General features: G+C 43.3%; 2 protein-coding genes across 2 annotated transcripts in view; both read left to right on the top strand.

The window, feature by feature from the left end:
- LOC137803146 (amphiphysin-like) overlaps positions 1–8,952 on the top strand; it is a 17,640-nt gene extending 8,688 nt beyond the window's left edge. Inside the window, exons 8-16 of the mRNA XM_068601453.1 lie at positions 728–803; positions 958–1,040; positions 1,220–1,358; positions 6,218–6,337; positions 6,427–6,510; positions 6,736–6,762; positions 6,958–6,981; positions 7,382–8,553; positions 8,934–8,952. Coding sequence (XP_068457554.1) covers positions 728–803; positions 958–1,040; positions 1,220–1,358; positions 6,218–6,337; positions 6,427–6,510; positions 6,736–6,762; positions 6,958–6,981; positions 7,382–8,553; positions 8,934–8,952 — 1,744 coding nt within the window. The remainder of the gene's footprint in view (positions 1–727; positions 804–957; positions 1,041–1,219; positions 1,359–6,217; positions 6,338–6,426; positions 6,511–6,735; positions 6,763–6,957; positions 6,982–7,381; positions 8,554–8,933) is intronic.
- LOC137780069 (amphiphysin-like) lies at positions 8,700–18,516 on the top strand. The gene is made up of 7 exons (XM_068568403.1): positions 8,700–9,525; positions 10,047–10,088; positions 12,683–13,078; positions 14,248–14,301; positions 16,743–16,931; positions 17,035–17,136; positions 17,235–18,516. The coding sequence occupies exons 2-7, from the start codon at positions 10,086–10,088 to the stop codon at positions 17,337–17,339; spliced, it is 849 nt and encodes a 282-aa protein (XP_068424504.1). The 5' UTR covers positions 8,700–9,525; positions 10,047–10,085; the 3' UTR covers positions 17,340–18,516.
- The last annotated feature ends 9,391 nt before the right edge of the window (positions 18,517–27,907 follow it).

Raw genomic sequence — 27,907 nt, forward strand, 5'->3', positions numbered from 1 at the left:
TGATGTGAGCTCATACAGGAAGTCATCATGATGTGAGCTCGTACAGGAAGTCATCATGATGTGAGCTCATACAGGAAGTCATCATGACGTGAGCTCATACAGGAAGTCATCATGACGTGAGCTCATACAGGAAGTCATCATGACGTGAGCTCATACAGGAAGTCATCATGACGTGAGCTCATACAGGAAGTCATCATGACGTGAGCTCATACAGGAAGTCATCATGATGTGAGCTTAACTTGAACTTATTCTTTGACAGCAGTAGAGCATAGTCCTCTTTGTTTTTTTGTTGCCTTCAATGTGACTACAATTATTCTCACATTTTTTACTGAATCCAACAATCCTCCGTGATAATTTATCTGAGTCAGCATCTGGTTACACCTATAGTAGAATTATAGCGTTTCATTGAAAGTCAAACATTTTTGATTGGGTTAGTTGGTAAAAAAAACAATGTTCTAGAAAACAACCACCTGTAGAGATTCTGCAAAAGATTCAGTAGTCTCGTAATGTTAATTAGATGTTCATGAGCTGACTAACTAAATATAAATCTTCTGGCACAGCCTCTTCCTGCACTAGTGACACTTCAACTGTTGTAAAATGGAGATCCACAGAAGAAGAATTCAAGAAGCAGATGAGTTTAATAAATGCTAGGACCATCTGGAGAACAACAATGACATCAAATCACTAACAATCACAAACTCAAACAGTTTTTCCTTCTCTTCTGTAGCCGGGTTGGTTTCTACATCAGCACCTTTAAGAGTGTAACCAATTTGGAGGCCAAATTTCACCGCGAGATCTCTCTGGTGAGTAGGGGGTGGGGGGGGGGCTTCCTTGTTTTACAGTAACAAACATTTTGAAGCTCATACTGTTCTTCTGTCTGATGGGGTGAGGCACTTTGTGACAGCACATTGGGAGACGTGAACTGGGCTCAACCGTCTTCTAACTGGTACCCAACAGGTATGCAGGCAGCTGTACGAGGTCATGACCAAACTGGCTGAGCAGCACTCTGACAAAATGTTCACCATCCAAGGAGCACCAAGGTCAGTTTTCACTGTGGCACCAATTTAACGAAACATTATCAGAGTTTTTTTTAATATTTGATTTGATTTCATAGTGATGGAAACATCTTTCAGATTGTTGCAATGCTCTGAAGATGTTCTTCAATTCTTGTTCTTATTCTGACACCATGTGATTACCTGAATTCTGTCTCGTTCCTCAGTGATTCAGGACCACTGCGACTTGCCAGAACGCCATCACCACCAGAAGATGAGAGTCCACCCGAGAGTCCAGAAGCCACATCTAATCACATGCTGCGCCCTATCTCACCTGGACCACCGCGGCCCAAATCCCCAATACAGGTACACCTAATGCTTAATCATTCCAGATTCACAGCATAGGTAGATGTAATTATGGACCCAGACTCCCATAACAAGAAGATCTAATCCTAACTGGATCCAGATATCCATCACAGTGAGGCGTTGCCATGACTGTATCCAGAGCTAAGTAACAATTAGATCTAATTATAACTGGATCCAGGTCTTCATTGTGAATATATGTTATCCATTCTTGACACAGATCTTCATGCCAGGGATATCTAATCCTGATGCGATCCAGATCTCCATCACAGAGAGATCTAGTCCCAATGAGACTGTTAAATTGTCTCATAATAACACAATTTAACGGTGATTGATGAATAGCCTCTTTATAACTTCAGTACCAGCAGATATAGTGTTTCTATATATTTTACTTTAATCTGATCTGTTTGTTGGTAAAGTCAACTGTTGGAACTTCACAGTAACTTTATGTGACTGTTTTTCTTTGCTGCCCCCTTTTTGTCTGTTTCTGGTGAGTGAACATGTAACATTTGTTTGTTTGACTGTATGTGTTGAGTGAACATGTTGAGTAACACCATACGTGTTTTCTACAGTAGAGTTGATGGCTGAGATTAGAATATTTAAATTCATGAGACATTAGACATTCAATAGCATTTACTTGTTTGTCAGAGGAATTTGTGTCTGTGTGTAATGTATGTGTGTATGTTTGTCATGTCACCACCCAATAAGAAGGTGTGGTAAATTGGTGTTGCTTGGTTGCTGAGAACTTTTGAACAAATGTTAAAGAAGACAGTTGATGTGCAGGAGTATGTACCGAAAGGTGTCATTTATGAATCAAAATCAACAAAAATGTATTAAACTGAACACATTAACAAAAGCTGCACACACCCCAGTGAACTGGAACTAACTGAACTAAGGATAGGGTGTTATGAAACAACAGTAACACAATCAAGTTAAACATAATTGTGTTAATAGTTAATAAGATATTAGATAAAATGAAACGTTCAAATATTTGTTTTAATTATTAAAAAAACAAACCTTGTTATAATAAAGCTCTCTAGTGGGGTAATATAGTACTATGATCTCTCTAGTGGGGTAATATAGTACTATGATCTCTCTAGTGGGGTAATATAGTACTATGATCTCTCTAGTGGGGTAATATAGTACTATGATCTCTCTAGTGGGGTAATATAGTACTATGATCTCTCTAGTGGGGTAACATGGTACTATGATCTCTCTAGTGGGGTAATATAGTACTATGATCTCTCTAGTGGGGTAATATAGTACTATGATCTCTCTAGTGGGGTAATATAGTACTATGATCTCTCTAGTGGGGTAACATGGTACTATGATCTCTCTAGTGGGGTAATATAGTACTATGATCTCTCTAGTGGGGTAACATGGTACTATGATCTCTCTAGTGGGGTAACATGGTACTATGATCTCTCTAGTGGGGTAACATGGTACTATGATCTCTCTAGTGGGGTAATATAGTACTATGATCTCTCTAGTGGGGTAACATGGTACTATGATCTCTCTAGTGGGGTAATATAGTACTATATACTCTCTAGTGGGGTAACATGGTACTATGATCTCTCTAGTGGGGTAATATAGTACTATGATCTCTCTAGTGGGGTAATATGGTACTATGATCTCTCTAGTGGGGTAATATAGTACTATGATCTCTCTAGTGGGGTAACATGGTACTATGATCTCTCTAGTGGGGTAACATGGTACTATGATCTCTCTAGTGGGGTAATATAGTACTATATACTCTCTAGTGGGGTAACATGGTACTATGATCTCTCTAGTGGGGTAATATAGTACTATGATCTCTCTAGTGGGGTAATATGGTACTATGATCTCTCTAGTGGGGTAATATAGTACTATGATCTCTCTAGTGGGGTAATATAGTACTATGATCTCTCTAGTGGGGTAATATAGTACTATGATCTCTCTAGTGGGGTAACATGGTACTATGATCTCTCTAGTGGGGTAATATAGTACTATATACTCTCTAGTGGGGTAACATGGTACTATGATCTCTCTAGTGGGGTAATATAGTACTATGATCTCTCTAGTGGGGTAATATGGTACTATGATCTCTCTAGTGGGGTAATATAGTACTATGATCTCTCTAGTGGGGTAATATGGTACTATGATCTCTCTAGTGGGGTAATATAGTACTGTTATCTCTCTAGTGGGGTAATATGGTACTATGATCTCTCTAGTGGGGTAATATGGTACTATGATCTCTCTAGTGGGGTAACATGGTACTATGATCTCTCTAGTGGGGTAATATAGTACTATGATCTCTCTAGTGGGGTAACATGGTACTATGATCTCTCTAGTGGGGTAACATGGTACTATGATCTCTCTAGTGGGGTAACATGGTACTATGATCTCTCTAGTGGGGTAATATAGTACTATGATCTCTCTAGTGGGGTAACATGGTACTATGATCTCTCTAGTGGGGTAATATAGTACTATATACTCTCTAGTGGGGTAACATGGTACTATGATCTCTCTAGTGGGGTAATATAGTACTATGATCTCTCTAGTGGGGTAATATGGTACTATGATCTCTCTAGTGGGGTAATATAGTACTATGATCTCTCTAGTGGGGTAATATAGTACTATGATCTCTCTAGTGGGGTAATATAGTACTATGATCTCTCTAGTGGGGTAACATGGTACTATGATCTCTCTAGTGGGGTAATATAGTACTATATACTCTCTAGTGGGGTAACATGGTACTATGATCTCTCTAGTGGGGTAATATAGTACTATGATCTCTCTAGTGGGGTAATATGGTACTATGATCTCTCTAGTGGGGTAATATAGTACTATGATCTCTCTAGTGGGGTAATATGGTACTATGATCTCTCTAGTGGGGTAATATAGTACTGTTATCTCTCTAGTGGGGTAATATGGTACTATGATCTCTCTAGTGGGGTAATATGGTACTATAATCTCTCTAGTGGGGTAATATGGTACTATGATCTCTCTAGTGGGGTAATATGGTACTATGATCTCTCTAGTGGGGTAATATGGTACTATGATCTCTCTAGTGGGGTAATATAGTACTATGATCTCTCTAGTGGGGTAATATAGTACTATGATCTCTCTAGTGGGGTAATATAGTACTATGATCTCTCTAGTGGGGTAATATAGTACTATGATCTCTCTAGTGGGGTAACATGGTACTATGATCTCTCTAGTGGGGTAATATAGTACTATGATCTCTCTAGTGGGGTAATATAGTACTGTTATCTCTCTAGTGGGGTAATATGGTACTATGATCTCTCTAGTGGGGTAATATGGTACTATAATCTCTCTAGTGGGGTAACATGGTACTATGATCTCTCTAGTGGGGTAATATGGTACTATGATCTCTCTAGTGGGGTAATATGGTACTATGATCTCTCTAGTGGGGTAATATAGTACTATGATCTCTCTAGTGGGGTAATATAGTACTATGATCTCTCTAGTGGGGTAATATAGTACTATGATCTCTCTAGTGGGGTAATATGGTACTATAATCTCTCTAGTGGGGTAATATAGTACTATGATCTCTCTAGTGGGGTAATATAGTACTATGATCTCTCTAGTGGGGTAATATAGTACTATGATGTCTCTAGTGGGGTAATATGGTACTATGATCTCTCTAGTGGGGTAATATGGTACTATAATCTCTCTAGTGGGGTAACATGGTACTATGATCTCTCTAGTGGGGTAATATAGTACTATGATCTCTCTAGTGGGGTAATATGGTACTATGATCTCTCTAGTGGGGTAATATAGTACTATGATCTCTCTAGTGGGGTAATATAGTACTATAATCTCTCTAGTGGGGTAATATAGTACTATGATCTCTCTAGTGGGGTAATATAGTACTATGATCTCTCTAGTGGGGTAATATAGTACTATGATGTCTCTAGTGGGGTAATATGGTACTATGATCTCTCTAGTGGGGTAATATGGTACTATAATCTCTCTAGTGGGGTAACATGGTACTATGATCTCTCTAGTGGGGTAATATGGTACTATGATCTCTCTAGTGGGGTAATATGGTACTATAATCTCTCTAGTGGGGTAATATGGTACTATGATCTCTCTAGTGGGGTAATATGGTACTATGATCTCTCTAGTGGGGTAATATGGTACTATAATCTCTCTAGTGGGGTAATATGGTACTATGATCTCTCTAGTGGGGTAATATGGTACTATGATCTCTCTAGTGGGGTAATATGGTACTATGATCTCTCTAGTGGGGTAATATGGTACTATGATTTCTCTAGTGGGATAATACAGTACTATGATCTCTCTAGTGGGATAACATGGTACTATGATCTCCTTAAAATATGACGGTGCGTCACCAGTTAAGGCTTTGTAGGTGAGGAGAAAGAATTTAAATTGTGATTCTTGAGCTTACAGGAAGCCCGTGCTGAGCAGCTAATACAGGAGTAATGTGATCTCTCTTCCTAATCTTTGTTAGCACACGAGCTGCATCGTTTTTAATCAACTGGAGAGAATATGGAATTGCTGTCATTTAATTAAATTAAATTACTGTCCCAAATCTCAAATTAGCCTCACAGGACTTTAAATTAATCCAACATACGACATCCCAGACCCCCACATCCAAAACTAACCTTTAAGGGAAAAGAATGAGAAACCGTAGGGAGAGCAACAGAGGGCTCCGCCTCCCAGGATGGACAGAAGTGTGATAGAGGTGATGTCGTCCAGAAGTAACATCTGCAGAATCCATCAATGCTCTATGATTTCAATTTAGAGTGTCATGAAAGACATTCTGAGGAGTAGAGAAATACAGCTTGATTCAATCTACTATCTGATTTGATAACCTCTCATCTTTTCTTTGGCAGCTTAAAAAGGGCCCGCCGGTGCCGCCGCCACCAAAAGCCACACCGACTAAAGAGGTGGCAGAAGAGCAGATCATCGACCTGTTTGGAGGAGATTTTTTACCAGCACCTTCACCATCGCAGGTCCTCTTCCTAAAACAAACCTATGCAGCTAATCTGTGCGTTGTGTGTTGTATACATGTGCTTATTTCTTTTTGTGTTGTTGCCCACAGCCCAATGAAAGACCAGGAGAATCTCTTCTCGACATGGACTTTGATGCTTTTCAGCCAGACGAAAGTGTTTCTCCGATACCACAGGTTCTCTTTAAACAGCAGGATATAAAACATTCACATTTCACTTGCAACAGTTTGAATCAGACTGTCCCCAAGAAGACTTAAATGTATGTTTGACTGGACAAAGCAATGCCAGAACCACCAGTTGATCATTCAAAGTCAATCCGAGTTGGTAAAAATATGTCTATATATATCTTCTTAAAGTGTTTATAGTCTGGGCCACATGAACATGTACTCTGCCTCTTTCAGACAGCTGTGCCTTGGGATATGTGGTCGGTAAGTGAAGTCTTCGGTCTTAGTTCTAGTTGTTGAAAGATATGATTTTACACTGCACATTACTTCATCTTTTCAATTATGATACAATTATTTTAATAGTTAGATATATTTGGAGATTAGGGTATGAATGAAAAAGTGAAATTGGTGTCGTAACTTCTAAAAATAGTAATACTTTTTTTTCATTCTTTTTTTTAGGCAAACACCCAAACAGCTCAACCTGTAAGTACAGACAGTTACACACCTGTTTTTATCATCATCACTAAAACACAGTAAATCACTGACAAAGAGTCAATGCCTCATGCTGATGATATTCAATCTGCAGAACATCAGTAAAGTCAAATGTTTACTTTGTTTAACATCAGGAATGAAAGGGTTCTACTGAAGGCAGTCAGGAACTGCAGGTTTATGAAGCAGAAAACTGAGTCCTGTATATTTGTTGTAATACTACTGAGGTCCGTCTGTCTATGTGCAATCTGTCTCTGGATTCTCACACCATTCTTGTCTTGGTCTTAAACAACACAAACTGTATTTGCATGCACTGGCTCTCCAGTTTGACTCAGAACTGTAGGTTTAAAGCAGAAGGGTCAAACTTTAACACTACAATCCCTACTTTCCCAAGGAGGCCGCAGACACCGGCTTCGTCGCCGACTGGTCCGCTGACTTTGGTTCATTGTCAGCAAATGAAGATGCTGCTCCAGGAGTTGAGGCCCCTGCTCTAGGGCCAGAGGGGGCACAGGGTGGGGCACAGGGTGGGGCTCAGGACTTGCCCCAGACAGACGGCTGGCAGCCAGGTGCAGACACAGCTACACCTCCTCAGGACAGTGAGGTAGCCACAGCATCTGAAGATGAGGTTAGCAGCTGGAATTCTCAAACTAACTCCAACATTCACTCCTCTGCAGTTAGAGGTGATGAAGTTGAGACAGGGCTTTCAGACTCGGTGGCAGATGCAGGGCAGGAGGATCGCAGGAAGTCCACCCCAGGACTGATATTCACTAATGAGTATGGTGAAGAGATTGAGGACAGTACAGAGGACAGAGGGGACAAGTGGTCCAGGTCTCCAGACGGGTCTGAATATGAGACCGCTGAGGAGTGGGGAGATGCAGGTCAAGGGGGAGGTTGGGCAAGTGCAGATGATGAACTTTCGTATGAAGATTGTCCCTCAGTGAACGTCTCACAGGGGTTGGGATGTGGATATGATGGTGTAGCAAAAGATTGGTCTCAAACAGTAGAACAGGCTTCCCCAGAGAGTAATGCAGCTGACAGAAACTCTTCAGCAGAGGAAGAGATGACAGGAAAAGAATATGATCTCAAATCAGTTTACAGAGATCCTTTTGCTGAAACACAGGGAGGAGGTGCGTTTGATTCTGTTCCCTTACCTGAAACGCAGAGAGGTGCGTTTGATTCAGATCCTTTCGCTGAAACACAGGGAGGAGGTGCGTTTGATTCAGATCCTTTCGCTGAAACACAGGGAGGAGGTGCGTTTGATTCAGATCCTTTCGCTGAAACACAGGGAGGAGGTGCGTTTGATTCTGTTCCCTTACCTGAAACGCAGAGAGGTGCGTTTGATTCAGATCCTTTTGCTGAAACACAGGGAGGAGGTGCGTTTGATTCAGATCCTTTTGCTGAAACACAGGGAGGAGGTGCGTTTGATTCAGATCCTTTTGCTGAAACACAGGGAGGAGGTGCGTTTGATTCAGATCCTTTTGCTGAAACACAGGGAGGAGGTGCGTTTGATTCAGATCCTTTTGCTGAAACACAGGGAGGAGGTGCGTTTGATTCAGATCCTTTTGCTGAAACACAAGGAGGAGGTGCGTTTGATTCAGATCCTTTTGCTGAAACACAGGGAGGAGGTGCGTTTGATTCAGATCCTTTTGCTGAAACACAGGGAGGAGGTGCGTTTGATTCAGATCCTTTTGCTGAAACACAAGGAGGAGGTGCGTTTGATTCAGATCCTTTTGCTGAAACACAGGGAGGAGGTGCGTTTGATTCAGATCCTTTTGCTGAAACACAGGGAGGAGGTGCGTTTGATTCAGATCCCTTTCGTCAGACACAGTCTGGAGACAAAGGGGTTGGTTTTGAATTTGCTGCAACCTCAGGTGAAAGTGAACTTGTCTCCACTGGGGATGGAAGAGGTGGGTGGGATACAGACCCTTTTACCAACACCTTCCCAGCAGCCTCTTCAGCGACTGAGGGTCCGGTCTCCAACACCATGTCCTGGCAGGAAGTTAGTCACAACAGTGACTTCGACTCCTCTGTCACTCAACAAAACTTTAATTCTGCTGCTGTCTCTGGGACAGCAGAAGGAATCAAAGATATAATCGTTACCAGAATTCACAAAGAACCAGAAAATTCAGACATGTCCGAAGATGAGTCTGCAAACCGGAGATTTGGGAAGTTGTACCAAGAGCTAGATACAGAAAAGGAAGAGGTACTTGACTTCCTCCCGTCTTCATTGTGGTAGTTGTTAGTATAGGGTAGAATAGAAAAAATGAAATCCCATTTTCCGTCTTCTACCCTCCCACAGTTTGAGAACTGAAGTGAAAGTAGTAGTCCTGAAACCTGGATCCTAGCCTGAGCTCCTCCCACTTCTCCTCTTGCCTGCTTTGTCTGCTTGTTCATTGTTCATTCCATACTTTCATTCTCACGTTGAGTCCATCGTAACAGCTCATCTCAAGACTTGTTTTACACCCGGAAGTTTCAAACACTAATTTGTGTCTTTGCAATTCAATTTAGGTGAACAATGCATTAAATGGAATTCTACAGGTAATTTTTCAAACTACACTTAAATTTGCACCCATTGTCGAGACGAAATATGGAAATGAGCAGTTTGTAGAGATTCCTTCAACTGTTATGATTACAGCATTCATCGCATATTTTAGTTGCAGCTTGTTCAGCGTTAGACCTCAGCGACTTCCTTTATTACTTTGTTGTCATTTTTGCTTTTACCATTCAGCCTTTCAGCTGTAAGTTTAAATTGGTCAGATGTTCGCTAACTGTCAGTGGCCTGGTCGAACTACTAAACTTATCTATTTCCTCTTTGAGTCCAACAAAGAGGTTGCTGCAGAGGTCAGAGGTCGCTGCTGTTGTTGGTTGCTTTAATGTGGACATTGACCCTAACTGCATGCATACATCATCAGACCCTCAGAAGTCTTATTCCTTGTACATCCTGTACCTTCATATTTACTAATGACTATTCTCTTTTCTAAATGCAAAATAATCATGTAATTCCAGATTGTCAGTTGTGACTCTTCTTCTTCTCTACGTTTAACACATGCTCCCTGAAGGATGCTACTGCCCCATCATTCTTTGCTGATTTTGATAAGATGGTGAGTTTGAAATTCAAGTACATCTTGTGACTTGGAATATTGTATTCATTTATTTTATGTACTCTTATGTTCAGCGGTTCTATCCTTTAATTTTTTTTCTTTTTCAATAGACATATGTCGTGTCTGCATTTGTACTAAATGTGTGTTTTCTTACCGTTTGATCCATAGTGATTTATAGCCTCAAAAATATAATCTGATTGGTATAATCAATATTGTGGACAGAACTCTCACTTGCGAAGTTTGATTCAGTATTATGTGCATCAATCTGATATACCATGTATTGGCCATAATACCATACCGAGACGGCTATGTGCACAGTTGATTACACAAATTGTGACAGGCAAAGCTGGTATGTAATAAAAAAAGATTTACATTCAGGTTTTGCATTATTTATAAATAGTAAGCTTGTGATGATATCACCTCTCGACATTTCTGTTGACATTTAAATGTGTTGTTACCTGGTCTGGTACAGAGAAACTATGTGTTCAGTTAAATTTGTTTGTACAGCCCAAAATCCCAAACTTTCCTCAGAAGGTTTTACAATCTTTTGTACACATACAACCTTATCTGACCTTTGACCCTCATATGAAAACAGGACCAACTCCCCCCCAAAAAACCTTTAAGGTGAGAAAAAGGGCAGGAATCTCAGGGAGAGCATCAGAGGAACCTTCTATCAGGATCTACAGAAGTACAATAGATGTCTTGTACTTCGGGGCTAAGTATCTAGCTCAAGGACACATCAACAAGAACTAGCAGAGCCGGGGCTTGAACCACCAATCCTCTGATTGAAAGACTAACCACTGAGCCACAGTGGCGCCACTGATCGTTTAAGTCTAGTGCTTCTGGACCGGCCTACCACTCTCTCAACATCCTCATCCTACTGGACCTCAGTCCATCAACCACTCCGTCCTCTTCACCATCAACCACTCCGTCCTCTTCACCATCAACCACTCCGTCCTCTTCACCATCAACCACTCCGTCCTCTTCACCATCAACCACTCCGTCCTCTTCACCATCAACCACTCCGTCCTCTTCACCATCAACCACTCCGTCCTCTTCACCATCAACCACTCCCTCCTCTTCACCATCAACCACTCCGTCCTCTTCACCATCAACCACTCCGTCCTCTTCACCATCAACCACTCCGTCCTCTTCACCATCAACCACTCCGTCCTCTTCACCATCAACCACTCCGTCCTCTTCACCATCAACCACTCCGTCCTCTTCACCATCAACCACTCCCTCCTCTTCACCATCAACCACTCCGTCCTCTTCACCATCAACCACTCCGTCCTCTTCACCATCAACCACTCCGTCCTCTTCACCATCAACCACTCCGTCCTCTTCACCATCAACCACTCCGTCCTCTTCACCATCAACCACTCCGTCCTCTTCACCATCAACCACTCCGTCCTCTTCACCATCAACCACTCCCTCCTCCGCTTCTGTCTTGAATCCTCCCTCCACATTACTGGCACAGCCGTCTCCTTGTTCAAGTCATACCTCTCTGACGGCTAGCAATTCATCATCATCAATAAATCCAAATCCAACACAGCCCCAGTCCTTCAGCCCCCTCCATCAAACTCAAAAGCGCCAAATCTGAAATCCTCATCATTGACCCCAAATCACTAAACAAATTGCACCACAACTTCTGTTGTGGTGCAACAGAAGTTCCTGCCTCCACACACGTCTGTGAACCCTCTCCTATGAACGCCACGTCAAGCATATCACAAAACCTGCCTTCTTCTATAATATCTAGTAGAGAGGGGCTAATTCAGAACGCCATGTACTTTCAAGCTTTCACGATGTTTGCTTTAATTTGCAGGTTTGCAAATGAAAGGTGTTATGTACGGTGTGGGTGGTACTATAAAGTTTCATGCAGGTTGAGCGAGGGTAACCAGACGTTCTCTTTTCGAGACCTAAAAAATGCGTCCAGCAGGGATTCCCAAACGTCCGGGATTTTGCCTCGTGTCATATTTGTGTTTCTCGGATTCTTTCACTAACTAGTTATTACGCTCTTACACGTTGTGAAACGGTATCTTACGTTCATCTTCTAGCTCTGACGTAGAGAGAGCTGTCATTGGTGGACTGATCTCAGGGTTGCCAGATGCAGGATAATTATCCTCCAACACAACCATGTTGAGCCTTTGTACGATACTTCTCCATCAGCAGTCTGCAACACTGACACCTCGTCACCTCCACTGCAGACCAACATCCTGTTACCTCTGAAGAAACTACTTCTGCATGAAACATCACCGCGTCAATAATCTACTGGAATTTCTGCTACAAACTTTTTTTCATAGCTCAACACGACTCGTTCTTTTTTATGAGCTAAAGATCGCGTAGATCCACGTAGATGTGGAGCGGGATCAAACGATAATGGGGTTCACCTCATGGCCTGTAGTTGCGACGAAGTGTTCTCTTTTTTACAAACTCAAATCTGGTCACCCTTGTTGAGCTGAACAACACAATCAGAGATAATTAGTAATGATTGGTCCATTCAGACATGTGGAATTCTGAGCATGACATTAAATTTCATGCAAAGAGACTGCAGCAACAATTTTTTGGTTGACCATCTTCTTTCTTTACAAAAGAATGAAGGTCCCGCAGACTCAACTGATGCTTCAGAAGCATCTGTGACCAAAGCTACTGAGGAACAAGACAACCCTTCATCTCCCCCAGCTGGCGAGGAGCCTCCAACACCGCCCGCTGGCGAGGAGCCTCCAACACCGCCCGCTGGCGAGGAGCCTCCAACACCGCCCGCTGGCGAGGAGCCTCCAACACCGCCCGCTGGCGAGGAGCCTCCAACACCGCCCGCTGGCGAGGAGCCTCCAACACCGCCCGCTGGCGAGGAGCCTCCAACACCGCCCGCTGGCGAGGAGCCTCCAGCAGGGGAAACTGAAAGAGAGGTGGAGGAACGTGCAGCTTCTGCTGCTAGTGAGGAAGAAGCAGTAGAAAGTTCTGGCAGCCTGAAGGAAAACAAGCCTGATGTGAGTAAAAGTGTTTATTATAAAATATAGAGATCATCATGAGAGAGACTAATAATAATGATTGCAGCAGTGGGTGTTGAGCGGGAACAGGGTCCACTGGGTGCGTTGCAATCATAGAGTCAGACTACACTTCCTACGGGTACTAATGAAGTAACCAAACCAAGTTTAGGACAGGGGGAAGCTCAGATCTCCTCATCTTCCTTCCCCATGTAAAGGGTTGTATTGTGCATAATATCGTTCTGTGGTAAATGTATTTTTCAGTATCTGCGGGCAATAGCTCTGTCAGAATGACTGCAACACAAGACATAACATCACACATATTTTCTGATGAATTTGATAATCAGCATTAAAGAATTAGGATTACTGTACTAACCCTAACCCTAACCAGGATAAAGTAAAGATATTGTGCAATTAAAAAGTGTTTAAAGTATGACACAGACAGTAAAGGGTTGATTGTTTTATCGGCAACTTTGACCGTTTAAATATAAAACAGCGATAACTGAGGGAAGTCTTGATATACACAAATATTTAATTAATTTAGTTTGAATTTGTAGTTTCACGCTTAAAGATAATTTCACTTTAGATGCACATTATTATAAATGATCTAACATGTATAAGTAATGGAATATTGTTGCTCTAGGTGACTATTGGCAACTTAATAGAAGTCATGGAGAGGCTGGCCGACAATGATTCAAAGATCCAGTCGCTGAGTTTTGTAGTTTTATTTGCAGGAAACGCACGAACCCTTGAGCTGGATAACACAATTCAAAACATTCAAGATACTTTCTCAACGGTGTACAAAGACAATCAAATCAAATGGTGTGAGATAAGGACCAATAGCGGTCAGCAAAAAATAAGACTGCCTCTCTCACCCTTCAACTACTGAACAGCTGATGCCCACATTGCTGTCCTCAACAAGTCCTGGAGGAAAAGAGATTAAAGACAACTTCAAGATCCTGGATGTCACAGCTGCTTAACACTGAACTGGATTTTATGGGAACTGTTGAGCTTAAATGTTCATAACAAACCCTAAAATTAAAAGCTCTTGTGCTACAATATTCATTCTAACCCTGAGATTTGTGGGAATTATTTTAAGGGTTAGGGTTAAAGTACACTTTCTTTGCCTGAATTGTGTGATCCTACAAAAATAAACTTGTGTTTGCACAAAGCAGATCGCTCCTGCCGACGAAGCCAAAACATCTCCAGCTGAAGCAGCTCCGTCGGTAAATATCACTCATTATGACCAGTCATCAATACAAGTTAATAATCAATTTTGTTCAAAACCTGAATGTTCAACTTTAGAGGAATCATCCTTCATCATTTGTTTTTCCTTAAAATGTTGCATTTAAACAGAACTATACAATACCAGATGTACAAGTTTTATGTCATATTAAGACGATACATGACTCGATTTAAAAGACAATTGGAAGGTGAAAACCTTCATTACTTACAAATGATTTAAGTAATAAGAAATTAAGAAATGATTCTTTATTCTCTGGGAAATTCTTCTCTGCATTTGACCCATGCTTGGTTAAGGAGCAGCGAGCGCTTCAGTGTCTTGCTCAGGGACACTGGAACTATGGACTGGGATGGAACCACCTTGTGGTAACGGGACGACGACTCATTCCCCTGAGCGACAGCCGCCCTAACAGAGAATTTAAAACCCAGAGTTTGAAAGCATTACTCTTTTAAACAGCGAGCCTCTTTTTAGGGTTCTGCTTGAAAATGACATACAAACTAAAATGGCGGTGTCTCTGCCCTAACCCTCTGAAAAAATACAAAAATTCAGATTAAAAAAAAATTTTTTTAATTCATAAAGAAACCTATATTTCCCTTTAAAATAAAACAAGCACACAAATTAAGAATTATCAAACTGTAAAACAAAGGTAAGCAGTATTTGCTGATTTTACAGCAAATACTGCAAATGAAGCGGTTCATGTTTCTGTGCTCTTTGGCTCATCTCTCTGGTTCTTTGAGCTGGAAGGATGTTGAAGGTCTGGACTCTGAGTGGAACCGTCCTGCTTCTGGACACCAGGACGGTTCTGACAGCACCGAGCTAAAGGCTGCTGGTTCTGGAAACATGCTGACTTTGGGCTGATTTTTAATTTTTTTTTGTTTTATACTTTTATGATTATCTTTCTTTCTGTTTGAATTTTTTTTAAATGGCAGACAGATTCTTGTAGCAAAGGCTTTGGTGTTTAATTTGGTGTACAACATCAATATACTTTCTTTTGCAAAAAATACAAAAAGGATCCAGATTGGGATCCTGTGATTTTTAACAGTAGTTCTCAAACTGGGGCGCGACCCTCTCGTGGGGCGCGAAGGTATTACAGGTGGGGCGCAGAGGGAGATGCAGAGTCTGTTTTTTATTTGCATTGTTTTCACAAAGTGATTGCACATGTTATTAGTTCTTGTCAGACGGAGCGATCTGGTTTACTTGAAAGGGATTTTCATTTTCTTTAATCTATTAATTAATAAAGCACAGAGGGAGGAGTCTCAAAAAGTTGGATCATTTTGTTCCCATGTTGTTGGGGCGGTGGGGCTCGAACATTTTGCTTCCTCCAGAGTGGAGCGTGACAGAACAAGTTTGAGAACCACTGAGTTAACATAACCATAAATGGACTCTTCAATCACCACAACCCTAGCCCGCGTTTCATTGAATCTTAAAGTAGGGTCAGTAACATGTGGAAATACAATATATATTTCATTTAGATGTAATCTAAGTATTACATATTTACTTGTGCTTCTTTATGTATTTATTAGACCTGGGCATGTTAAAAATAAGTTAACGCAGCAATCCAATAACGCCGACAATTATTTAACTGTGCGTTAACTGCATTTTATTTTTGCAGTGGGAGGGGTTTATCACTTCAGTGGGAGGGGTTTATCACTTCAGTGGGAGGGGTTTATCACTTCAGTGGGAGGGGTTTATCACTTCAGTGGGCCACACAGGTGCTGCACTTTAAATCTCTCCAGACGTAGTTCAGACCTGGCGTCTGACGGCTCTCCCAGTCTGGCCCGCGTGAGGTCAATCAAACATGAAAATAAATAAATAAGATAAACGCCATAAATGCAATTCAACACTGCTTTTACTTTGAAATGATTTATGTATGCGCTTTTACTTTGAAGGGGTGTATGTACGTGCTTGTACTTTGAAGTGGTCTATGTAGTGCGTGTGCTTCCGTAGCCTCACCAACAGGCTCGTTGAGGACTTTTAGACTCGAGCCTGACGTGAAAATCTTTTTGTGTAGTTGTTGTGTAGTTTGTGTCCTCAGAGCAGCCGTGCTGCCACGAGCCGCTCCGCCTCACAAAGGGAAACACAGTCAGTCTCTCAGGACTCGCTGCAGCTCACAGTGCAGACTGAACATTAGTCGCACACGCACAAAGTCGCCGCTGATCCTGATGTTAGTTCTCTTTGGAGCTACCTACAGACGATAACGTTTTCAGATCAGGTCCTTCACATATCAGTGTTGCTCCAGAGTGCTGTTATATTGTTCTGATAACATTGCTTTAAAATAAAAGCTCCAATACACTATTTTTTCTTCATTGTTGAATTTAATCAGTTAAATTGTTTCAACTTTGCCCAGCTCTAGTATTTATTATTATAACTTAGATAAAGTGAATAGTTATTAACGTGAGACTAAATGTTTTTCGTCATCTTCAGGAAAAGATGCCCATCCCCTCCGTGGTCATAGAGCCGGCCTCCAGTAACGAAGGAGATGACGACCGTGATGCCGACATCATCTCTCCCACTGCCACCAGTAACAACGGTGTAGCAGCTGAGAGCCAGCCGGTCCGACACATGAGTCCGTCTGGTGGAGTGTCCGGACTCCCCGATGACTTCCTTTACAAGGTGGGTCGTCCTCCCGATACCAGCCGCTCACGCTGAAGTCCAGGTCGTTTCTCTACTGGACCTGCTGACCGCAGACGGGGTGATGATGCTTTTCTTCCTGCAGGTGGAGACGATGCACGACTTTGAGGCTGCAAATTCAGATGAGCTGGAACTGAACAGAGGCGACGTGGTGTTGGTGGTTCCCACTGCTTCAGTCGAGGATCAGGTGAGAAGTGGTGTCAGTAAGGAAGGAATGAGCCTCAAGTCAACAGTAAATCACGCTGCGTCCTGTTGTCGTTGTCGTTGTTGTTGTTGTTGTTGCAGGATGCTGGCTGGCTCACAGGAATCAAGGAAAGTGAGTGGCTCACACTCGGCGTTGGTGCTCACAAAGGACTTTTCCCAGACAACTTTACACAGCGTTTGGAGTAAGAAGTCTCTTCGGCCGGTGGAGGTCAGCAGAAGCTTGAGACGTGCAGTCAGCGTGCAGCCGACCTGGAACACCTCGAACCTGCTGCAGCGGTCTGCTGGACAACACAGTGGTTTGAAACTATTCCCAGTGTAACTGAAAAGTACTAAGCATGATGTGATAGTACGGTCTGCCCTCTGAATTGAAATGTAATTTTGTTGCTTTTGAAAGAAAAAAAAGAATATATCGATGCATTGGGAATGTTGCAATCTCTACATGTTCATACAAACAAACAGCTATTGTTTTTGAAGAAAAATACATCTACTATACCTTCTTTGCACCACGTGTGTTGTAGTTCCTATGTTGCTCTGCTATTCAAGAATCAGTAGTGCTGTGGTCTTTCTAAATGTTCTCGAGTGTAACATGAACCTCTAGAGTTTGTTGTTATTTTCAGAGTCGTCATAACTGTAGTGTATTTCTATTATGTCATAGTTGAGCGTTTGTGTTGATGAGTCAGTGACAAGTGTTGCTTTGTTCTTGACAAAAGAAAGAGACGTGTATCATCTGAGCATTGATGAAGGAAGCAGTGCTCATTCAGCATGAACATCTCAAATCTTTTATCAAAGTATAATAAAAAAGAATCTTCCCACAATTACAAATATTAATGTTTAGCTGTATAAGTCACATGTCTTATTAAAATTGTATTTGCAAGAAACAGAGCCAAACAGAAGGCTATAAGTGTATGATCACAGGTAAGCTATTTATAAATGCAATATGCAATCTATGTTGTTGATATATTTCAGGTCTCCAAATTCCTGCATTTGTTTAGATGAACACATATGATATCACTTCCTTTGATATTAAAGTTTGACCTTAATTTAGACCTTTTTGTGATGTACATCCATAAATATTCATGTCATGATCAATAAATAAGACTTCATATGATAAAAATGTAAAGGTTTTCTTGGGAATTAGGATTGGGGAAGAAAACCACATTGGGAGGGTTATGTATTAGGGTTATATATATATATATATATATATATATATATATATATATATATATATATATATATATATATATATATATATATATATGCAGTGGGCAACGCTCCCTAAAGAAAGGGTTTTTGAACCAACCTTTGGGCTCCTCCCCTAATCAGTGCCAATATAAAAGGCAACTGTTTGCATCCATCCATCCATCTATAATAAATTTAAATTTTGTTGAAAGAATTCAGTGTCTTTATTTAACGTGTGTAATTATTTGACTGTTATTTATTTACTGTATTAAAATGAATACAGGGATGAATTTTACAGCAGGCCAGGATTTGCTGTTAAAAACAATACAGTTCCCTCTTTCTGTGATCACAAGTACAGTATTTTGATTACTACGGTAAAAACAACCACAGTACTGACTGATTACTACTGTAACATGACTACAGTATTCTCGAGGTACTGTGATTTGTTTCACAGTATGAATACTGTGAAACATACTACAGCTACTTACCTGCTAATTGCTGCCAGCAGGTTACTGTAAATTCTACGGTAATCTTGATACAGTAGATCAGCGGTGTCAAACACGCGGCCCGCGGGCCGGATCCGGCAGGATGTCCAGTCCAACAGAAGAAAAATTAAAAAATACATTTTCTTTTTTAGAACAAAAGTTTCAGGGCTGGGAATTGAACCTCTGACCTCCTGCTTGTAAAACAGTCATGCAAACCATTGTGCTACAGTCTCTGTTGGTGAAGCTCAAATATTATTTGATTGAAAATCGTTAAAAATGGATCAAAACGCATCACAAAGCGAGGAAATCTGCGGAGGAGAGCAGGCAGATAAACAGAGAGCTGATGTCTGAATGTTTGGTCTTTATGTTTCTAGTTAATTGTTAAAAGACCTTAAAACAGAGTTTATCATCCAAAAACGTTCACCAATGATTTAAACAGAGAAATATTGACGTTATTTATGTGTTATTATGCTGTGATTTTACTGGTCCGGCACATTTGAGATTAAGATGGGCAGCATGTGACCCCTTCACTTGACCCCCCCCAGGTGTAGATAGATAGATGGATGGATGGATGGATGGATGGATAGATAGATAGATAGAGAATTGAATTCAAAGTCAGCTGAAATGAAATCATGATATTCCGATTTTCACAATTTTCCAATATTCAAATAGCTCTAAAAATAGATCCTTAAAAGTGTAAATTAAAATGACTTGTAGTTCAGGGCGCTGCCTGCTATGCTCATGGCCTTGATGTATTACTGTACAGGTTTGGAGCAAAGTCGTCTCAAAAGACAATGTAAATGTTATTTACAGCCTCTGTTTCTTTGAAGGGGCGGCTGTGGCGCAGGAGGATGAGCGGCTGTCTGGATACCACGAGGCACCTGGCTCGATCCCCAGTCCACCCGCAGCTCACAAGCCGAAGTGTCCTTGAGCAAGACACCCAACCCCTCATGACTCCGCGGGCCCAGAGTGGCCCGTGGCAACCTCCAAGCAATCTACCTGAACCCTTGTGTGGCAAACACTTGACTAAGTGAGTTTGTTGAAGCTGACATGTAGAGAAGAGTGTCCCATGTTTTATCATGAAAACATAAATAAAAAGTAGTGACTATGGTCTTTCTATGCCTTTATGAGAAAGCATTTGTGTCAGTGTGGACCTTTTGATTATTGCTTGCTTCTAGTGTCACTTTTTCCTGAACTTAAGCATGTATTATACTATATAGATATGTGTAAAGTGAGTTTTTGCTCATGAAGCAGTAGTTGACCTTACTGTAATATTTTGGATTTGATGAAATGGGTCTTGATGAAAACAAGTCATAGACACTGAAGGCAGTGAGTAGTTTCCCTAAATCCATGTGCTTTAAAATGTACCGTTTTGCTATATGTTGTTTGCAGAACAGCATACAAAGGTTAAAGAAGTGACTGAGGCATCACCGCCACCAAGTGGTGTGAAGCTGTATTGCAAGTGAGCGTGTTTTGGTTAACGCTTGTAATTGAGTGTTAAACTAATTGAGGCATCACCGCCACCAAGTGGTGTGAAGCTGTATTGCAAGTGAGCGTGTTTTGGTTAACGCTTGTAATTGAGTGTTAAACTAATTGAGGCGTCACCGCCACCAAGTGGTGTGAAGCTGTATTGCAAGTGAGCGTGTTTTGGTTAACGCTTGTAATTGAGTGTTAAACTAATTGAGGCATCACCGCCACCAAGTGGAGTGAAGCTGTATTGCAAGTGAGCGTGTTTTGGTTAACGCTTGTAATTGAGTGTTAAACTAATTGAGGCGTCACCGCCACCAAGTGGTGTGAAGCTGTATTGCAAGTGAGCGTGTTTTGGTTAACGCTTGTAATTGAGTGTTAAACTAATTGAGGCGTCACCGCCACCAAGTGGTGTGAAGCTGTATTGCAAGTGAGCGTGTTTTGGTTAAGGCTTGTAATTGAGTGTTAAACTAATTGAGGCATCACCGCCACCAAGTGGAGTGAAGCTGTATTGCAAGTGAGCGTGTTTTGGTTAACGCTTGTAATTGAGTGTTAAACTAATTGAGGCGTCACCGCCACCAAGTGGTGTGAAGCTGTATTGCAAGTGAGCGTGTTTTGGTTAAGGCTTGTAATTGAGTGTTAAACTAATTGAGGCATCACCGCCACCAAGTGGAGTGAAGCTGTATTGCAAGTGAGCGTGTTTTGGTTAAGGCTTGTAATTGAGTGTTAAACTAATTGAGGCGTCACCGCCACCAAGTGGTGTGAAGCTGTATTGCAAGTGAGCGTCTTTTGGATAAAACTTGTAATTGAGTGTTAAACTAATAATCAGTCCCTTGCCTCTCGCTGCTCAGAAAGGAAAAAGCAAATGTTTTTGGTGTCCCTCTATGGTTACGAATCACTTGAGTAGACTAGACTTTGCTACTGAAGTGTATTTGTTTGTGTGAGCGTGAATAATTTTGTTGTCACACAACCGGAAACGAGCGCCCCGCAGTGTAAAAGCTCGACGTGTTGGTTGATGTGCTGTCCACTGGGTAAGCTGAAGCTACTGTTGCGGAGCTCCGCGCTTTGTGTCTTTGCCTCATAGCTCGTGTGTGCAGTTTATTTCCTTGTGTGTGTGTGTGAATTGTGGGTCCAAGCTTGTTGTTGGCGCTAATCGCGGCGGTGTGTTTGCTAAGGACTGTGCGTCCATTAGTTTGTTAAAGTTGTGTGTTTTGTGTTAAAGTGTGTTATGCCGGCGTGTCTTTTAGAGCGGCGGTCCCAGCCAGCAGTAGCGGTCAGTGTGTCCCTCGATACCGGGCTGGAGAGAGCCAATGAATGTAAGCAAGTAATTGTTTGTAAAATGTTTTATTTTGAAAGATGAGCGGATGCTTCCGTCTGTGTGTAACCTGTGACTTAACCTGTCGACATACGCTAACCCGAAAAAGTCCGTCTCTGTGTTGTGTATTAAAAGTAAGGAGTGAGTTTTCCCCGAGAGGAGCAGGAGATGATCATGAAGGCATTTGAGTAAGTCCGAGCTTAATCACGGCAAAGCTTTATGCTGCGTTTGTAACATAGTTGAATTAGATGCAGGTTAAATCCAGCCGAAATGTGAAAATTGTGCCACCTGGCGTTCCAAATGTGTCACTGTGCTTCATATGTAACGCAAAGGATTGTGGTAAATCGTGAGAGTAATGGCGGACGCTTGCGCAGGTAAGTTGTCTAAATGTGTGTGTAAACGTTTGTGTAAATAATTAGTAAAGGTGCGTGAGCGTTGAGCTGGCTTTATTTGTTTGTAAAATTGTTGTTGTGGCGTGTTTTTTGTGTGAATTGAAGTATTGTTTTTTATTGCCAGTATGAACGTGGCTGGAGTCGCTCGTTAATGCTAATGCTAAGGTGACGCAGTATTTTTGGGCAGAGCACAGCGGTCAGGTTGTGCTGCAGCGCCTCCATTTGGTCTGAGGACAAGACGTTGTGTTTTCCAAGTGTACCTAAGCTGTGTAATTGCAGAGCAGGGCCCTGCTGCTTATTACATTCCAAAAATGTATTTTGTGAGTCAACAACAGTAGTATTCATAGTGTGAAGTTTGAGTTTTGATTTGTCCTCCGCCATTGTTTCCTGTTTAATTGTGGCAAAATGCATTCTGGGACGAACAGCTGTTTGCCCCAGGGAAATTTGCATTTCCCAGCATGCAGTCTGGGTGTAACCCTAACCCTGCACCATGACGAAAGTTAAGAATGCAGACAGCTAAGTAGCTTTGCTGCGCACTCAGTTATCAAGTGTTCAACGCTTAATGTCCCGGCATTGCGAACAAGCAGGCCTCTGGACCGCCTGGTGGGGCTGGTTTAGGGACGCTGGCTCTCTCTGATGGCCGCGGTCCCTACTCTGGTATGAAACCTGACCTGCTGCACCTTTCCTGGTGTAGCTCGGTCCGTGGGGGGTGTAGAACCACGCGGCCTGGACAGGCCTCTTCGGGAGAAGCAGACCTTTCCAACGAGACCTCACATGAACTGATCCTACAAAGATAAGTATTTTTCCTGATTAAAAAGACCTGGCCCCGCCCCCTAGGGTTAAGGGTTAGGGTTAGGGTTAGGGTTAGGGTTAGGGTTAGGGTTAGGGTTAGGGTTAGGGTTAGGGTTAGGGTTAGGGTTAGGGTTAGGGTTAGGGTTAGGGTTAGGGTTAGGGTTAGGGTTAGGGTTAGGGTTAGGGTTAGGGTTAGGGTTAGGGTTAGGGTTAGGGTTAGGGTTAGGGTTAGGGTTAGGGTTAGGGTTAGGGTTAGGGTTAGGGTTAGGGTTAGGGTTAGGGTTAGGGTTAGGGTTAGGGTTAGGGTTAGGGTTAGGGTTAGGGTTAGGGTTAGGGTTAGGGTTAGGGTTAGGGTTAGGGTTAGGGTTAGGGTTAGGGTTAGGGTTAGGGTTAGGGTTAGGGTTAGGGTTAGGGTTAGGGTTAGGGTTAGGGTTAGGGTTAGGGTTAGGGTTAGGGTTAGGGTTAGGGTTAGGGTTAGGGTTAGGGTTAGGGTTAGGGTTAGGGTTAGGGTTAGGGTTAGGGTTAGGGTTAGGGTTAGGGTTAGGGTTAGGGTTAGGGTTAGGGTTAGGGTTAGGGTTAGGGTTAGGGTTAGGGTTAGGGTTAGGGTTAGGGTTAGGGTTAGGGTTAGGGTTAGGGTTAGGGTTAGGGTTAGGGTTAGGGTTAGGGTTAGGGTTAGGGTTAGGGTTAGGGTTAGGGTTAGGGTTAGGGTTAGGGTTAGGGTTAGGGTTAGGGTTAGGGTTAGGGTTAGGGTTAGGGTTAGGGTTAGGGTTAGGGTTAGGGTTAGGGTTAGGGTTAGGGTTAGGGTTAGGGTTAGGGTTAGGGTTAGGGTTAGGGTTAGGGTTAGGGTTAGGGTTAGGGTTAGGGTTAGGGTTAGGGTTAGGGTTAGGGTTAGGGTTAGGGTTAGGGTTAGGGTTAGGGTTAGGGTTAGGGTTAGGGTTAGGGTTAGGGTTAGGGTTAGGGTTAGGGTTAGGGTTAGGGTTAGGGTTAGGGTTAGGGTTAGGGTTAGGGTTAGGGTTAGGGTTAGGGTTAGGGTTAGGGTTAGGGTTAGGGTTAGGGTTAGGGTTAGGGTTAGGGTTAGGGTTAGGGTTAGGGTTAGGGTTAGGGTTAGGGTTAGGGTTAGGGTTAGGGTTAGGGTTAGGGTTAGGGTTAGGGTTAGGGTTAGGGTTAGGGTTAGGGTTAGGGTTAGGGTTAGGGTTAGGGTTAGGGTTAGGGTTAGGGTTAGGGTTAGGGTTAGGGTTAGGGTTAGGGTTAGGGTTAGGGTTAGGGTTAGGGTTAGGGTTAGGGTTAGGGTTAGGGTTAGGGTTAGGGTTAGGGTTAGGGTTAGGGTTAGGGTTAGGGTTAGGGTTAGGGTTAGGGTTAGGGTTAGGGTTAGGGTTAGGGTTAGGGTTAGGGTTAGGGTTAGGGTTAGGGTTAGGGTTAGGGTTAGGGTTAGGGTTAGGGTTAGGGTTAGGGTTAGGGTTAGGGTTAGGGTTAGGGTTAGGGTTAGGGTTAGGGTTAGGGTTAGGGTTAGGGTTAGGGTTAGGGTTAGGGTTAGGGTTAGGGTTAGGGTTAGGGTTAGGGTTAGGGTTAGGGTTAGGGTTAGGGTTAGGGTTAGGGTTAGGGTTAGGGTTAGGGTTAGGGTTAGGGTTAGGGTTAGGGTTAGGGTTAGGGTTAGGGTTAGGGTTAGGGTTAGGGTTAGGGTTAGGGTTAGGGTTAGGGTTAGGGTTAGGGTTAGGGTTAGGGTTAGGGTTAGGGTTAGGGTTAGGGTTAGGGTTAGGGTTAGGGTTAGGGTTAGGGTTAGGGTTAGGGTTAGGGTTAGGGTTAGGGTTAGGGTTAGGGTTAGGGTTAGGGTTAGGGTTAGGGTTAGGGTTAGGGTTAGGGTTAGGGTTAGGGTTAGGGTTAGGGTTAGGGTTAGGGTTAGGGTTAGGGTTAGGGTTAGGGTTAGGGTTAGGGTTAGGGTTAGGGTTAGGGTTAGGGTTAGGGTTAGGGTTAGGGTTAGGGTTAGGGTTAGGGTTAGGGTTAGGGTTAGGGTTAGGGTTAGGGTTAGGGTTAGGGTTAGGGTTAGGGTTAGGGTTAGGGTTAGGGTTAGGGTTAGGGTTAGGGTTAGGGTTAGGGTTAGGGTTAGGGTTAGGGTTAGGGTTAGGGTTAGGGTTAGGGTTAGGGTTAGGGTTAGGGTTAGGGTTAGGGTTAGGGTTAGGGTTAGGGTTAGGGTTAGGGTTAGGGTTAGGGTTAGGGTTAGGGTTAGGGTTAGGGTTAGGGTTAGGGTTAGGGTTAGGGTTAGGGTTAGGGTTAGGGTTAGGGTTAGGGTTAGGGTTAGGGTTAGGGTTAGGGTTAGGGTTAGGGTTAGGGTTAGGGTTAGGGTTAGGGTTAGGGTTAGGGTTAGGGTTAGGGTTAGGGTTAGGGTTAGGGTTAGGGTTAGGGTTAGGGTTAGGGTTAGGGTTAGGGTTAGGGTTAGGGTTAGGGTTAGGGTTAGGGTTAGGGTTAGGGTTAGGGTTAGGGTTAGGGTTAGGGTTAGGGTTAGGGTTAGGGTTAGGGTTAGGGTTAGGGTTAGGGTTAGGGTTAGGGTTAGGGTTAGGGTTAGGGTTAGGGTTAGGGTTAGGGTTAGGGTTAGGGTTAGGGTTAGGGTTAGGGTTAGGGTTAGGGTTAGGGTTAGGGTTAGGGTTAGGGTTAGGGTTAGGGTTAGGGTTAGGGTTAGGGTTAGGGTTAGGGTTAGGGTTAGGGTTAGGGTTAGGGTTAGGGTTAGGGTTAGGGTTAGGGTTAGGGTTAGGGTTAGGGTTAGGGTTAGGGTTAGGGTTAGGGTTAGGGTTAGGGTTAGGGTTAGGGTTAGGGTTAGGGTTAGGGTTAGGGTTAGGGTTAGGGTTAGGGTTAGGGTTAGGGTTAGGGTTAGGGTTAGGGTTAGGGTTAGGGTTAGGGTTAGGGTTAGGGTTAGGGTTAGGGTTAGGGTTAGGGTTAGGGTTAGGGTTAGGGTTAGGGTTAGGGTTAGGGTTAGGGTTAGGGTTAGGGTTAGGGTTAGGGTTAGGGTTAGGGTTAGGGTTAGGGTTAGGGTTAGGGTTAGGGTTAGGGTTAGGGTTAGGGTTAGGGTTAGGGTTAGGGTTAGGGTTAGGGTTAGGGTTAGGGTTAGGGTTAGGGTTAGGGTTAGGGTTAGGGTTAGGGTTAGGGTTAGGGTTAGGGTTAGGGTTAGGGTTAGGGTTAGGGTTAGGGTTAGGGTTAGGGTTAGGGTTAGGGTTAGGGTTAGGGTTAGGGTTAGGGTTAGGGTTAGGGTTAGGGTTAGGGTTAGGGTTAGGGTTAGGGTTAGGGTTAGGGTTAGGGTTAGGGTTAGGGTTAGGGTTAGGGTTAGGGTTAGGGTTAGGGTTAGGGTTAGGGTTAGGGTTAGGGTTAGGGTTAGGGTTAGGGTTAGGGTTAGGGTTAGGGTTAGGGTTAGGGTTAGGGTTAGGGTTAGGGTTAGGGTTAGGGTTAGGGTTAGGGTTAGGGTTAGGGTTAGGGTTAGGGTTAGGGTTAGGGTTAGGGTTAGGGTTAGGGTTAGGGTTAGGGTTAGGGTTAGGGTTAGGGTTAGGGTTAGGGTTAGGGTTAGGGTTAGGGTTAGGGTTAGGGTTAGGGTTAGGGTTAGGGTTAGGGTTAGGGTTAGGGTTAGGGTTAGGGTTAGGGTTAGGGTTAGGGTTAGGGTTAGGGTTAGGGTTAGGGTTAGGGTTAGGGTTAGGGTTAGGGTTAGGGTTAGGGTTAGGGTTAGGGTTAGGGTTAGGGTTAGGGTTAGGGTTAGGGTTAGGGTTAGGGTTAGGGTTAGGGTTAGGGTTAGGGTTAGGGTTAGGGTTAGGGTTAGGGTTAGGGTTAGGGTTAGGGTTAGGGTTAGGGTTAGGGTTAGGGTTAGGGTTAGGGTTAGGGTTAGGGTTAGGGTTAGGGTTAGGGTTAGGGTTAGGGTTAGGGTTAGGGTTAGGGTTAGGGTTAGGGTTAGGGTTAGGGTTAGGGTTAGGGTTAGGGTTAGGGTTAGGGTTAGGGTTAGGGTTAGGGTTAGGGTTAGGGTTAGGGTTAGGGTTAGGGTTAGGGTTAGGGTTAGGGTTAGGGTTAGGGTTAGGGTTAGGGTTAGGGTTAGGGTTAGGGTTAGGGTTAGGGTTAGGGTTAGGGTTAGGGTTAGGGTTAGGGTTAGGGTTAGGGTTAGGGTTAGGGTTAGGGTTAGGGTTAGGGTTAGGGTTAGGGTTAGGGTTAGGGTTAGGGTTAGGGTTAGGGTTAGGGTTAGGGTTAGGGTTAGGGTTAGGGTTAGGGTTAGGGTTAGGGTTAGGGTTAGGGTTAGGGTTAGGGTTAGGGTTAGGGTTAGGGTTAGGGTTAGGGTTAGGGTTAGGGTTAGGGTTAGGGTTAGGGTTAGGGTTAGGGTTAGGGTTAGGGTTAGGGTTAGGGTTAGGGTTAGGGTTAGGGTTAGGGTTAGGGTTAGGGTTAGGGTTAGGGTTAGGGTTAGGGTTAGGGTTAGGGTTAGGGTTAGGGTTAGGGTTAGGGTTAGGGTTAGGGTTAGGGTTAGGGTTAGGGTTAGGGTTAGGGTTAGGGTTAGGGTTAGGGTTAGGGTTAGGGTTAGGGTTAGGGTTAGGGTTAGGGTTAGGGTTAGGGTTAGGGTTAGGGTTAGGGTTAGGGTTAGGGTTAGGGTTAGGGTTAGGGTTAGGGTTAGGGTTAGGGTTAGGGTTAGGGTTAGGGTTAGGGTTAGGGTTAGGGTTAGGGTTAGGGTTAGGGTTAGGGTTAGGGTTAGGGTTAGGGTTAGGGTTAGGGTTAGGGTTAGGGTTAGGGTTAGGGTTAGGGTTAGGGTTAGGGTTAGGGTTAGGGTTAGGGTTAGGGTTAGGGTTAGGGTTAGGGTTAGGGTTAGGGTTAGGGTTAGGGTTAGGGTTAGGGTTAGGGTTAGGGTTAGGGTTAGGGTTAGGGTTAGGGTTAGGGTTAGGGTTAGGGTTAGGGTTAGGGTTAGGGTTAGGGTTAGGGTTAGGGTTAGGGTTAGGGTTAGGGTTAGGGTTAGGGTTAGGGTTAGGGTTAGGGTTAGGGTTAGGGTTAGGGTTAGGGTTAGGGTTAGGGTTAGGGTTAGGGTTAGGGTTAGGGTTAGGGTTAGGGTTAGGGTTAGGGTTAGGGTTAGGTTAGGGTTAGGGTTAGGGTTAGGGTTAGGGTTAGGGTCTATGG

This window comes from Clinocottus analis, unplaced genomic scaffold (genome assembly GCF_023055335.1).
Source record: "Clinocottus analis isolate CAN_PGR_092001 unplaced genomic scaffold, fCliAna1.0.p SCAF_11, whole genome shotgun sequence".
Classification (NCBI taxonomy): domain Eukaryota; kingdom Metazoa; phylum Chordata; class Actinopteri; order Perciformes; family Cottidae; genus Clinocottus; species Clinocottus analis.

Coding starts and splice junctions, on each gene's coding strand:
- LOC137780069 (XM_068568403.1), top strand. Junction 14,302..16,742: donor CAGCTGAAGCAGCTCCGTCG/GTAAATATCACT, acceptor CGTCATCTTCAG/GAAAAGATGCCCATCCCCTC. Junction 16,932..17,034: donor CCGATGACTTCCTTTACAAG/GTGGGTCGTCCT, acceptor TTCTTCCTGCAG/GTGGAGACGATGCACGACTT.